Here is a 12,300-nt window from a genome sequence, read left to right on the forward strand (position 1 = left end):
CAAATCATCAGTCAAACCCGTTGACTTTGATTTTGACCAAGAATTTGAATTTTTGAAAAGTCATACTTTATGTTTTTCGACGTCCTGATTCCGATTCCACAATCCGTTTGGTCAAATTCAGACTCGAAATTCTCCAAATTTATAGTCAACCCCAGAAAATGCTTATATACTTAAGAATTTTAGCTTTGATCAATTAAGTCAGACTTTGGGTTAATAAATTATTATTGTTTGAAGGTACAAGAGAACCTCCGGATCGTTCGACAGCTCGACCCAGCTCTTCTAGATCAGTTAAACCACGAGTGTCAGTATTCACCCGTAAGACCCGTAAATCTTAAAATTTCAGAAATTGATTATGTTACCCTCTAGTAATGTAGTGTTATTATGAATTAGGTTCGAAAACTGTAGCAGAGCGTGGTGAGGCTAGTACTCAGTAGATCTACAGTTTGATCCTATTATCGAGGTGTGTTCCCTAAGTACTATTTAATTGTTTTATCTGTTTTGAAATATGGTACATTGAAAGCTATAATTTATTGTTTATTGATGGTTTATGGACAATGACTGATATATTACTATTGGTTTTCATTAATATATGATAACGATGTTTACTGATTTATGGAAATTATGCTTACTGCATAAATAGTATTTTTGAAATACTGATTTTTGGGTTGGATTGAATTACGGAGGTATAGCTCTGATCAAGCTGGTAAACCTTACGGACTTAATGGACTCTTGGGTAGGCACACGAGCCCCAAGATGCTCTATTAAGTTAGCCCTCTTTTTTGTGTGCTTAGAGTAAGCCCTACGGACCTAAGGATACAGGCCCAAAAGCTTATCCTTAGGTAGGCTTCCTTTTTGCTGTGTGCTTAAGGTAGCCCTACGGACGCAGTTCTGGGGAACTGCGGTTGGTGTACAGGATAAGGGATTTAAACTACGAGTTTCAAAACTTAAACTTCATTATGATTGTATGATGATTTACTGAACTATAACTCGGTTATTGTACCTACTATGATTTTATTGAACTATTGGGACACACTGAGCCTAGCTCACTTTTCAAAAATGTTTTTTCCCTTTCAGATACTGTTGGTTAGATACCCCAGATCGAGCACTTGGAGAATCAACATATATCTTGAAGTACATCTATTTGTAATGCTTTTATATTTCAAGTTTACTTTATTTTGGTAGCATGGGCCTTATTTGAAGTATTGTTTAGAAATGAATATTCCGCTATTGATAATTGGTTTATAGTGATCCAAATTCTACGACATGTTTTAAAAATTAAATTTTTAACTATTTAGTTTATATTCATGAGTTAGGTTTTATCGTAATTTATTATATCCTTTTATAAATGTATTTATAATGTGATTTTACATTGATCGAATAAGGGTTTCAGAAAATGTCTTTAAAAATTATGGATGTGATCTGATAGACTTAGTCGAAACGCATAGGCTGGGTCTAGGGGTTACATTTAATTGGTAAGCTTTTGGTTTTTAAACCTCGGACGTGTAGAGTCCAAATTTAAAGTACGGTTTGAAATATTTTACAAAACCTGTTGCTAAGGCCATGTCTCAAAGTTTTTACGATTTTAATTGTGTTTGAGACTCCAAGTGCTTATCTAACCCTAAGTTTTACCTTCTGTAGTAAACTAGAGATCTATCAAAATGAGTTCTAGACGTGTACGTCGAACTAGCCGTGGACGAGGTCGAATGACTAGATTTGCGGACCCAATCAATGAGATTCGAGTAGATCCCCCACCTCCGACAGGTGATCCTGCTCCTACGACCCCGACGAATTTGCCTCATACTGCTGCTACTGGCATGACTACACCGATCATAGGAGCGACCGATATTGAGTCTGAGTCTACCGAAGTTGCTTTGGATGAGAATTTTGGCAGACAATTTCTGCAGTTGATACAGGGAGCGGTAAGAGCTGCTGGTGTTGTATCAAAGGTTCCTATTTCGCAGACTCTAATTGCCAATGGAGTCAGAACTTTTGGGGGACAGATTGGTGGAGCTCCTACTGAAGCTGAAGATTGGCTCTAGAATACTGAGAGACGCATGGATCAGTTGGGTTTGGACCCAACTAAGAGATATCTGGGTGCAGTTGCGATATTAGATGGCAATGCTCACACCTGGTGGGAGTCAGTGGTAGTAGTGTTTCGGCTGATCGTTTGACTTGGGGTTTCTTTAAGGAGCGCTTTCAGAGCCGTTTTCTGGGAGAGCGCTATTTAGCTCAGAGATGACAGCAATTCCAGAACCTGGTTCAGGGAGACATGACCGTTTCTGAGTATGAGATCGAGTTCTTGAAGTTGCTAAAGTATGGAGTCAGTATGGTACCTACCGAGAGAGATCGATGTCGTAAATTTGCCCTTGGACTCAGATACGAGCTGCGTAGGCAGGTTGTGACCAATCAGGATGAGATTTTTGATATGCTGGTAGGCAGAGCGAAGGATGCTGAGGAGGTATAGACCTTGGCTCCAACAAGAGACCGTGTTGATTGAGAGCGGCATGGGAGAATTTATGGCCCAAACGAGTTCTCCGCACGTCCTGGAAAGAAGACTCGTACTTCGGGTCCTTTGAGAAGCAATACCAGTTCTAGGCCTGCACCATATTCACCCTCAGTTGTCAGTCGAGGTGGTTATTTATTGTGGCCTCATGGACCCCTTTGTGAGTATTGTGGTAAACGACACACAGGAGAGTGTCATAAGAAAATGGGGGTATGCTATCAGTGTGGATCCAGTGATCATTTTCGGAGGGATTGTCCACAGTTAGCTTCGTCAGAGCGGACCGCTACCCAGACTCCTGTGCGTTCTCAGACTTCAGTACAGACCCCAACTAGAGGTCGTAATCAGGGAAAGCCTTATGGATCAGCATCCAGAGCTGATAGTAGAGCTCGACCCCAGCAGAGTCGAGAGCCTGCAGTTTCAGAGGATAGACAACCAGCTTTGATTTATGCCACCAGATGTCGGGATGATAGAGATGAGCCTGAGGTTATTGCAGGTACATTTACTATTTATTCTATTACATACTTTGCATTATTAGATGATGGTTCGACACACTCCTATATATCGAGTTTAGTATCTCGAAACCTTCATATTCCGATTGAGAACACTGATAATACGGTTACGGTTACGAGTCTAGTAGGACAGTCAATGTTAGTGAATAAAGTACTTCGGCGTTGTCCATTGGAGGTTCAGGGGGATGGATTGGTTGAATAAACACAAGGTAAATTTGGATTGCGAATACAAGCGTGCTACTCTGAAGACTTCAGATGGTCGGACTATTGTGTTAATTAGTGAATGGCGTGGCTATCTCTCCAATATTGTTTCAACTATGGAAATTGATCGTATGATCAGGAAGGGGTATGAGACTTTCATTGCCTGTATTCTGAACACTAAAGGTTCCTTGTCCACGATCGAGGAAATTCGTACAGTTAGCGAGTTTTCTGATTTTTTCCGGAGGAGATGCCTGGGTTACCTCCTAATAGAGAGGTAGAGTTCAAGATTGGGACTTATCCGGGATCTTACCTATTTCTATTGCACCTTATCGCATGGCTCCAAAGGAACTTAAGGAGTTGAAGGTCCAATTGCAAGAATTATTCGATCGAGGATTTATTCGGCATAGTACCTCACCCTGGGGAGCTCCAGTTTGTTTGTGAAAAAGAAGATGGGTCGCTAAGGCTATGTATTGACTATCGGAAGTTGAACAAGATGACGGTCAAGATAAGTACCCATTACCCAGGATTGACAACTTATTGATCAGAGGAGCTACTGTATTCTCTAAGATGATCTTCATTCGGGTATTATCAATTGAAAATTAAGGGTCAGATGTTTCAAAAAACCATTCGCACTAGATAGGTATTAGAATTCTTAGTAATGCCTTTTGGTTTTACGAACGCTCCCGCAGCTTTCATGGATTTGATGAATTGTGTGTTCCGACCATATTTGGATCAATTTGTGGTTGTCTTTATTGATGATATTCTAGTTTATTCTCGGACAGAAACAGGGCATGCCAAGCACTTGAAGATCGTTCTGCGAACCTTGAGAGAGCATCGTCATTCGCACTAGATATGGTCATTATGAATTCTTAGTAATGCCTTTTGGTTTGACGAACGCTCCCGCAGCTTTCATGGATTTGATGAATTGTGTGTTCCGGCCATATTTGGATCAATTTGTGGTTGTCTTTATTGATGATATTCTAGTTTATTCTCGGACAGAAACAGGGCATGCCAAGCACTTGAAGATCGTTCTGCGAACCTTGAGAGAGCATCGTCTATATGCCAAACTAAGCAAGTGTGAATTTTGGCTTCAGGAAGTGTCGTTTTTTGGGCACATTATTTCTGCGCGAGGTATTCAGGTCGATCCAAGCAAGATCGAGGCTATTGTGAATTGGAAACGACCCAAGAATGTCTCTGAGATCCGCAGTTTCTTGGGCTTGGCTGGATATTATCGACGTTTTGTCGAGGACTTCTCGATCATTGCTTCTCTTTTGACAAAGCTGTTAAGGAAGAACGTGTCGTTTGATTGGGGCGAGGCACAACAGGAGAGCTTTGAGAAATTAAAGGCGGTTTTGACTCAAGCACCAGTGTTGATTCAACCAGAGTCCGGGAAGGATTTTACAGTGTATAGTGATGCTTCACATTTAGGACTTGGTTGTGTTCTAATACAGGAGGCTAAGGTAGTGGCTTATGCGTCACGTCAACTATGACCACATGAGTGTAATTATCCAACTCATGATTTGGAGTTAGCAGTAGTGATTTTTGCCTTGAAGATTTGGAGACACTATCTTTACGGAGAGAAGTGTTATATTTTCACTGATCATAAGAGCTTAAAGTACCTTCTGACCCAGAAGGAGCTTAATTTGAGACAACGGCGCTGGCTAGAGCTTCTAAAGGATTATGATTGTGTGATTGATTATCACCCTGGTAAAGCTAATATTGTGGCGAATGCTTTGAGTCGAAAGGCGGTAGCGGAGTTAAGGTCTTTAATGGCCAGGATGAATTTATATGACGATGGCACTTTGTTATCAGAATTACAAATTAAGCCAACTTTGGTTGATGAAATTAAAGTTAAGCAGCCCCTTGATAGCTCCTTGCTATCCATCTTTGAGCAAGTAGAGCAGGGGACAAGCTCAGATTACGCCCTTGATAAGGATAAAGTTTTGTGCTTTAAGGGTCGATATTGTGTGCCTGATGATTCTGAGTTGAGACAGATTATTCTTAATGAGGCTCATAGTAGTCCATATGCTATGCACCCCGGTAGAGATAAGATGTACCGGAATTTGAAAGAGATGTATCATTGGGTTGGTATGAAGAAGGACATCTCGGATTTTGTGGCTAGGTGTTTGACTTGTCAGCAAGTTAAAGCAGAGCATCAACATTCATCAGGTTTGTTACAGCCTATTAAGATTCCTGAATGGAAATAGGAGCGTATTACTATGGATTTTGTTACCAGATTACCTATGACTCCATCGAAAAAAGATTCAGTATGGGTAATTGTGGACATACTTACAAAGTCAGCTCACTTCATTCATGTGCGGGTAAATTATACTTTGGACAAGCTGGCGAGATTGTATATTTCGGAGATTGTTAGATTACATGGTGTTCTATTGTCTATTATTTCTGATCGAGATCCGATATTTACTTCGAGATTTTGGAAGGCGCTACATACAGCTTTGGGAACAAGATTGGATTATAGTACATCATTTCATCCACAAACTGATGGCCAATCGGAGAGGGTGATTCAGATTCTGGAGGATATGTTGAGGGGTTGCGTAATTGATTTTCATGGTAGCTGGGAGAACTTTTTGTCGTTGGCTGAATTTGCTTACAATAACAGTTATCAAACCAGCATTCGTATGGCACCCTACGAAACACTCTATGGGCGTAAATGTCGCACTCCGATATGTTGGACTGAGTTGCGTGACCGGAAGACTTTGGGACCTGATTTAATACGCGAGACGGAGGACACAGTCAAATTGATTCGTGACCGTCTAAAAGAGGCATTTGATAGATAAAAGTCTTATGTAGATCAAAGAAAGAAAGATATTCAGTTTGAAGTTGGAGATCAGGTCTTTTTTAAAGTATCACCCTGGAAGAAAGTATTGAGATTCGGGCGTAAGGGTAAATTGAGCCCAAGATTTATTGGACCATTTCGTATTTTGAAGAGGATATGACATGTTGCATATCAGCTTGAGTTGCCTCCTGAGCTCAATCGTATTCATGATGTCTTTCATGTATCAATGTTGAGGCGATACCGTCCAGATCCGGGTCACATCATTCAGGTTGAAGAGGCAGAGCTAAGACCTGATTTGTCATATGAGGAGGAGCCCATTCAGATCTTAGAAAGAGATGAGCGAGTTCTTCGGAATAGGCGTATTCCAATGGTCAAAGTTCAATGGATTAACCAGGGCCCCTCAGAAACTACTTGAGAGACATTGGAGTCAATGGAGGCTCAATTTTCTCAACCATTCTCATAAGGTAAATTTCGAGGACGAAATTTCTTGTACAGAGGGAGAATTGTAACAACCCGGAAAATCGAGAAAAAAATAATATATATTTATTGGTGTATTTTGGTGAAATTTGGTGACTAAATTAAAAGTTTTGAAAACTTGATGTCTATTTTAGAAGTTGAAGGAAATTCAAGGACCAAGCCTTGAATTCCTCCAAAGAGTGTCGGCAGCATTGTTTTAAAAGCGTTTCTGATTTCAAAAATCAGAAACAAGTTTTGCTTATATTTCCTTTCTCCCGCTCATATACTTTCAAGCCCGATTTCGACGCAGTTCGACATCCGATCGTCAAATTGAAACCAACATCGTGTTCATCTTTGACCTGTGAACAAAACCCAATAAACCAATTTTAGCAAAACGCTGCCAAACGCCTTGAATTTCGAGTCAAAGTATCGACGTTTTTTTTAGCAGCACCGCCGGGAAAATCTTAAATTCATCTCCGATCGTTGATCAGTTTTCGACACCTCCCGCACCATCGTGTTCCTGGTGTCGTTCCGAGTCCGACGGTGTCCTCCTTGTCTCCGTGGGCGGCGGCGCGTGAGAGGATGGAGCGATCAAAGTTCCGATCGAAGTGAAATCGAGCTCTCCACCGTTCAAAAATTTGAACCGATGTTGGTAAGTGACTCAAAATCGCTTAAAAGAATTTTCGGAAATTTTTGCAGGAATTTTTGGAGGCCGGAAGCTGTCTCACGCGCCCCCACGCGCCGCCCCTGCGCGTGGGGAAGATTCGAATTTTGTGTTAATTGGTTGACCGGCTTGACCGGTCTGACCCGACCCGTTGACCCGACCAGACCCGGTGACATTCTGGAAAATATTTTGAAAACTGTGACATTTTGGGAAATATTTTGAAAAAAAAGTGACATTCTAGGAAATATTTTGAAAAAAGTTAACATCCTGGGAAATACTTTGAAAAAGGTGACATTTTGGGAATTATTTTGAAAAATGTGACATTTTGGAAATTTTTGAATGTGGACTATTGAATCTCTTTGACCATAACTTTGACCGGCTTTAAACGGCCATTAAACGACCTTTGATTTTGTTCGAGTATACCTATTCTGACATTTTTCGACGTGCCGAATTCGTTTCTGAAGTCCGTTTCACCAAATTCGAACTCAAAGGCCTCCAAATCATCAGTCAAACCCGTTGACTTTGATTTTGACCAAGAATTTGATTTTTTGAAAGTCATACTTTATGTTTTTCGACGTCCTGATTCCGATTCCGTAATCCGTTTGGTCAAATTCAGACTCGAAATCTTCCAAATTTATAGTCAAACCTAGAAAATGCTTATATACTTAAGAATTTTAGCTTTGATCAATTAAGTAAGACTTGGGGTTAATAAATTATTATTGTTTGAAGGTACAAGAGACTCTCCGGATCGTTCGACAGCTCGACCCAGCTCTTCTAGATCAGTTAAACCACGAGTGCCAGTATTCACCCGTAAGACCCGTAAATCTTAAAATTTCAGAAATTGATTATGTTACCCTCTAGTAATGTAATGTTATTATGAATTAGGTTCGAAAACTGTAGCAGAGCGTGGCGAGGCCAGTACTCAGTAGATCTACAGTTTGATCCTATTATCGAGGTGTGTTCCCTAAGTATTATTTAATTGTTTTATCTGTTTTGAAATATGGTACATTGAAAGCTATGATTTATTGTTTATTGATGGTTTATGGACAATGACTGATATATGACTATTGGTTTTCATTAATATATGATAACGATGTTTATTGATTTATGGAAATTATGCTTACTGCATAAATAGTATTTTTGAAATATTGATTTTGGGTTGGATTGAATTACGTAGGTATAGCTCTGATCAAGCTGGTAAACCTTACGTACTTAATGGACTCTTGGGTAGGCTCACGAGCCCCAAGATGCTCTATTAGGTTGACCCTCTTTGCTGTGTGCTTAGAGTAAGCCCTATGGACCTAAGGATACAGGCCCAAAAGCTTATCCTTAGGTAGGCTTCCTTTTTGTTGTGTGCTTAAGGTAGCCCTACGGACGCAGTTCTAGGGAACTGAGGTTGGTGTACAGGAGAAGGGATTTAAACTACGAGTTTCAAAAGTTAAACTTCATTATGATTTTATGATGATTTACTGAACTATTACTCGGTTATTGTACCTACTATGATTTTATTGTACTATTGGGACACACTGAGCCTAGCTCACTTTTTGAAAATGTTTTTTTCCCTTTCAGATACTGTTGGTTAGATACCCCAGATCGAGCACTTGGAGAATCAACATATATCTTGAAGTACATCTATTTGTAATGCTTTTATATTTCAACTTGACTTTATTTTGGTAGCATGGGCCTTTATTTGAAGTATTTGTTTCAGAAATGAATATTATTCCGCTATTGATAATTGGTTTATAGTGATCCAAATTCTACGACATGTTTTAAAAATTAAATTTTTAACTATTTAGTTTTATATTCATGAGTTAGGTTTTATCGTAATTTATTATATCCTTTTATAAATATATTTATAATGTGATTTTACATTGATCGAATAAGGGTTTCGAAAAATATCTTTAAAAATCATAGATGTGATCCGATAGACTTAGTCTAAACGCATAGGCTGGGTCTAGGGGGTTACATTTAATTGGTATCAGAGCTTTTGGTTTTTAAACCTCGGACTGTGTATGAGTCCAAATTTAACGTACGGTTTTGAAATATTTTACAAAACCTGTTGCTAAGGCCATGTCTCAAAGTTTTTACGAGTCTATTTGTAATGCTAATTTTGTCTCTTAATTTGCAGCAAGTTTTATTTTAGCCCAGAATCAGTTTAGGGCTATTTTCGTGTTGTTTTCACTTTGGATATGTAATTTGGGAAATGTTTATTTTGGTCCTATGTAGCACTTTGGTTATATTTTGTTCGCAGTACTTGGAAGTGACATTTTATGAAAAGAGAGCTCACTGTTTATTTTCTTTATATTTTAGCCATTTGTTTAATGTTTCATGCATGTTTGTAGGGCTAATTTAGGTTTATTTTAAGTGTATGCATGTATATAGTATTCTGAGCATGTTGTTAGTATGTATACATTTAGGTATAACGTTTAAAATATTTTAGCCTCATTTGCACGACTTAACTTAATCACATAATCGGATTAAGGGTAATACTCTTTTTAATTTAAAACTGTCGGAATGGCTTATCCTAACTTACTAGAGAGTTGTTTTGGCAATTTTAAATTAAAATTGCATCCCGTCAGTAACGCCTAATTAAATTTCGATCTATCACCGTAAAATTTGGGAATGAAAGAAAAGAAAATATTCGACTATTTAAATTTTTCGAGAAAAGGTCGTTAGAACTGAACTAAAGATATGGTCTTGATATTTTTAAATAATAGAATATTCTTTATCTTTCTAATGGCTTGGTAATCCTAATTTAATTTATTTTGTTGCTTTTTAATGTTATAAAATTTGCATTTTTTGTTGTTTTAAGGGATTATAAATCAAATTAATTTCGAACTTGTGAAATTCGTTGCAAAGACATTAATTAATCGACTAGGTACCGATTTAGGGCGCTGTGGGGGTGCTAATCCTTCTCCACGCGTAATCGACTTCCAAACCCGAATTTTGGTAACATAGACTGTAAATTTGTCGTTTTAATTAAAATTGTTTTTTTATTTAAAGTGGCAAAATATTTTTGGGTGCCCAATCACACCCTAATCAAAGATTGGTGGCGACTACTCGAACCGTATGTTTTTATCGCAAAGTAATTTCCAAATTTTTGAAACGATAGGTTTTTCTAAAATCACATTGTTTTTAATTAAAAATCAATCAAAGAGATCAATAATTAAAAATGATGTGGTTTTTAAAATCTCGCCCCCACTTTAAAAATCGTTTCGACAATACCTCATAACCTTCTTGGTTGTTATCCAATGGTTTATCCAAGGGTTGCTTTAGTATTTGCCTTACATCCCAACAATATATGTAATATCTGGATGCATGCATACTTGAGCATGCATCAGACTCTCAACAGCTAAAGTGTAAGGAATCTTTTGCATTTCCTGAATTTCAAGGTCGGTTTTAGGACTTTGAGCAAGACTAAATTTGTCTCCTTTAGCGAAAGGGGTGTCAGTTGGTTTACTATTTTGCATATTAAACCTTTTAAGTACTTTATCTATGTAATTCTTTTGTAACAATCCAAGAATACCCTAAGATCGATCTCGATATATTTGGATTCCAAAGACAATAAGCGTCACCAAGATCTTTCATTTTAAAATTCTTAGACAAAAATTTCTTGGTTCTATGTAACAAACCTATATCATTTGTGGCAAGCAGAAGGTCATTGACATATAGAACGAGTAATATATGTTTACTCCCACTGAACTTGTGATATGCACAATTATCAACCATATTCATCTCAAAACCGAATGAGATAACTACTTGATGAAATTTGTGGCACCATTTACGATAAGCTTACTTGAGTCCATATATGGATTTACTTCATTTACAAACTATATCCTTTAGATCTCCAGACTTATAGTTTTCCTGTTGTAATATATAAATTGTTTCTTCAATGTTGTCATTCTGAAACGTAGTCTTAACATCCATTTGTTGTAACCCAAGATCAAAATGAGCAACAAGTATCATGATTGTCCTAAAAGAGTCTTTCGATGAAACTGGAGAAAAAGTCCTCGTTAAGTCAATGTCTTCCTTTTGAGTTTATCCTTTAGCTACAAGATGTGCCTTATACCTCTTCACATTACCATTTACATCCCTCTTGGTTTTAAATATCCATTTGCAACCAATTGGTTTTACACCTTCAGGTAATGAGACAAGTTCTCAAACTTTATTGTCTTGCATAGCATTAATCCACTTTTGAGAGTTAGTAATTTTCATGGCCTGGTGAAAGTTGATTGGATCATCTTCCATCATTACATTATCATCCTTATTTTCTTAAAGAAATACAATGTAATCATCTGGAATAACATTTCTCCTTTGTCATGTGGATCTCCTTAGTGGCACATGTTGAGTTTGTTCTTCTGGAACAATTATCTCATCTTGAATAAAGAGTTATTCAATATTGTTTTGTTAAGGTTATGGATTCACTTCTTGATTAATAGGTATAAAAACTTGAACAACATCAAAAGTGATAGTAAGAACTGAATTGGAATCCAATTCCTCCTCAAAAGTAATGTATTTAACCTTATTTCTCCCTCCAAACTCAACATCCTCAAAAACTGTTACAATTTCCGTATAAAAAAATTCTTAATTATAGAATCATAAAATTTATAGCCCCTAGATCACTCAGAATAACCAATAAAGTGGTTGCTCACTATTTTAAAGTCTAATTTATCTTTATGTGGCCTATAAGGCATTGCCTCAACTGGACATCTGTAAATGTAAAAATGCTTTAAACTAGGTTTTTGCCTGTCCAAAGCTCATAAGGTGTTTTTACAGCTGCCTTTGTGGGTACTCTATTTAGAATGTAAATTGTTTTCTTTAATGCTTCTCCCCAGATAAACTCAGGTAAGGTAAAATGAGCAATCATACTCCTTATCATATCCGTAAGAATCTTATTACGTCTCTTAGCTACACCATTCATACTATGAGATCCTAGCATGATGTACTTTCTTAATTCTTTTGTTGTCTTGATTCTCAAGTTCATCTTTATAAGCTTTAAACACATCCAAAGACTAAATTTCTCATAAAAGAGATATAGGTACCCATAACGTGAGTAGTCGTCTATGAATGTTATGAAGTATGTTTGACCTTTCCAATATGTCATAGGGAATTACCCACAAATATTCGGATGAATTAATTCAAAGAAGTATGTAGATCTGTTGGCACCTAA

The 12,300-nt window shown here is 37.7% G+C and overlaps 1 protein-coding gene across 1 annotated transcript; it reads left to right on the top strand.

The window, feature by feature from the left end:
* The first annotated feature begins 2,707 nt into the window (after positions 1-2,707).
* LOC120171830 lies at positions 2,708-4,019 on the top strand. Its single transcript, XM_039179468.1, has 2 exons — positions 2,708-2,986; positions 3,996-4,019. Exons 1-2 carry the CDS (start codon positions 2,708-2,710, stop codon positions 4,017-4,019), a joined length of 303 nt encoding a protein of 100 aa, XP_039035399.1.
* Positions 4,020-12,300: the final 8,281 nt, after the last annotated feature.

The sequence above is a fragment of the Hibiscus syriacus genome, unplaced genomic scaffold (genome assembly GCF_006381635.1).
Source record: "Hibiscus syriacus cultivar Baekdansim isolate YM2019G1 unplaced genomic scaffold, ASM638163v2 tig00111837_pilon, whole genome shotgun sequence".
Lineage (NCBI taxonomy): Eukaryota > Viridiplantae > Streptophyta > Magnoliopsida > Malvales > Malvaceae > Hibiscus > Hibiscus syriacus.

Excerpts from the sequence above, each read along its gene's own strand:
- LOC120171830 (XM_039179468.1), top strand. The coding sequence starts at position 2,708 with ATGGGGGTATGCTATCAGTGTGGATCCAGTGATCATTTTCGGAGGGAT. Across the intron at positions 2,987-3,995 it reads ATGATAGAGATGAGCCTGAG|AAACAGGGCATGCCAAGCAC; the intron begins GTTATTGCAGGT and ends ATTCTCGGACAG.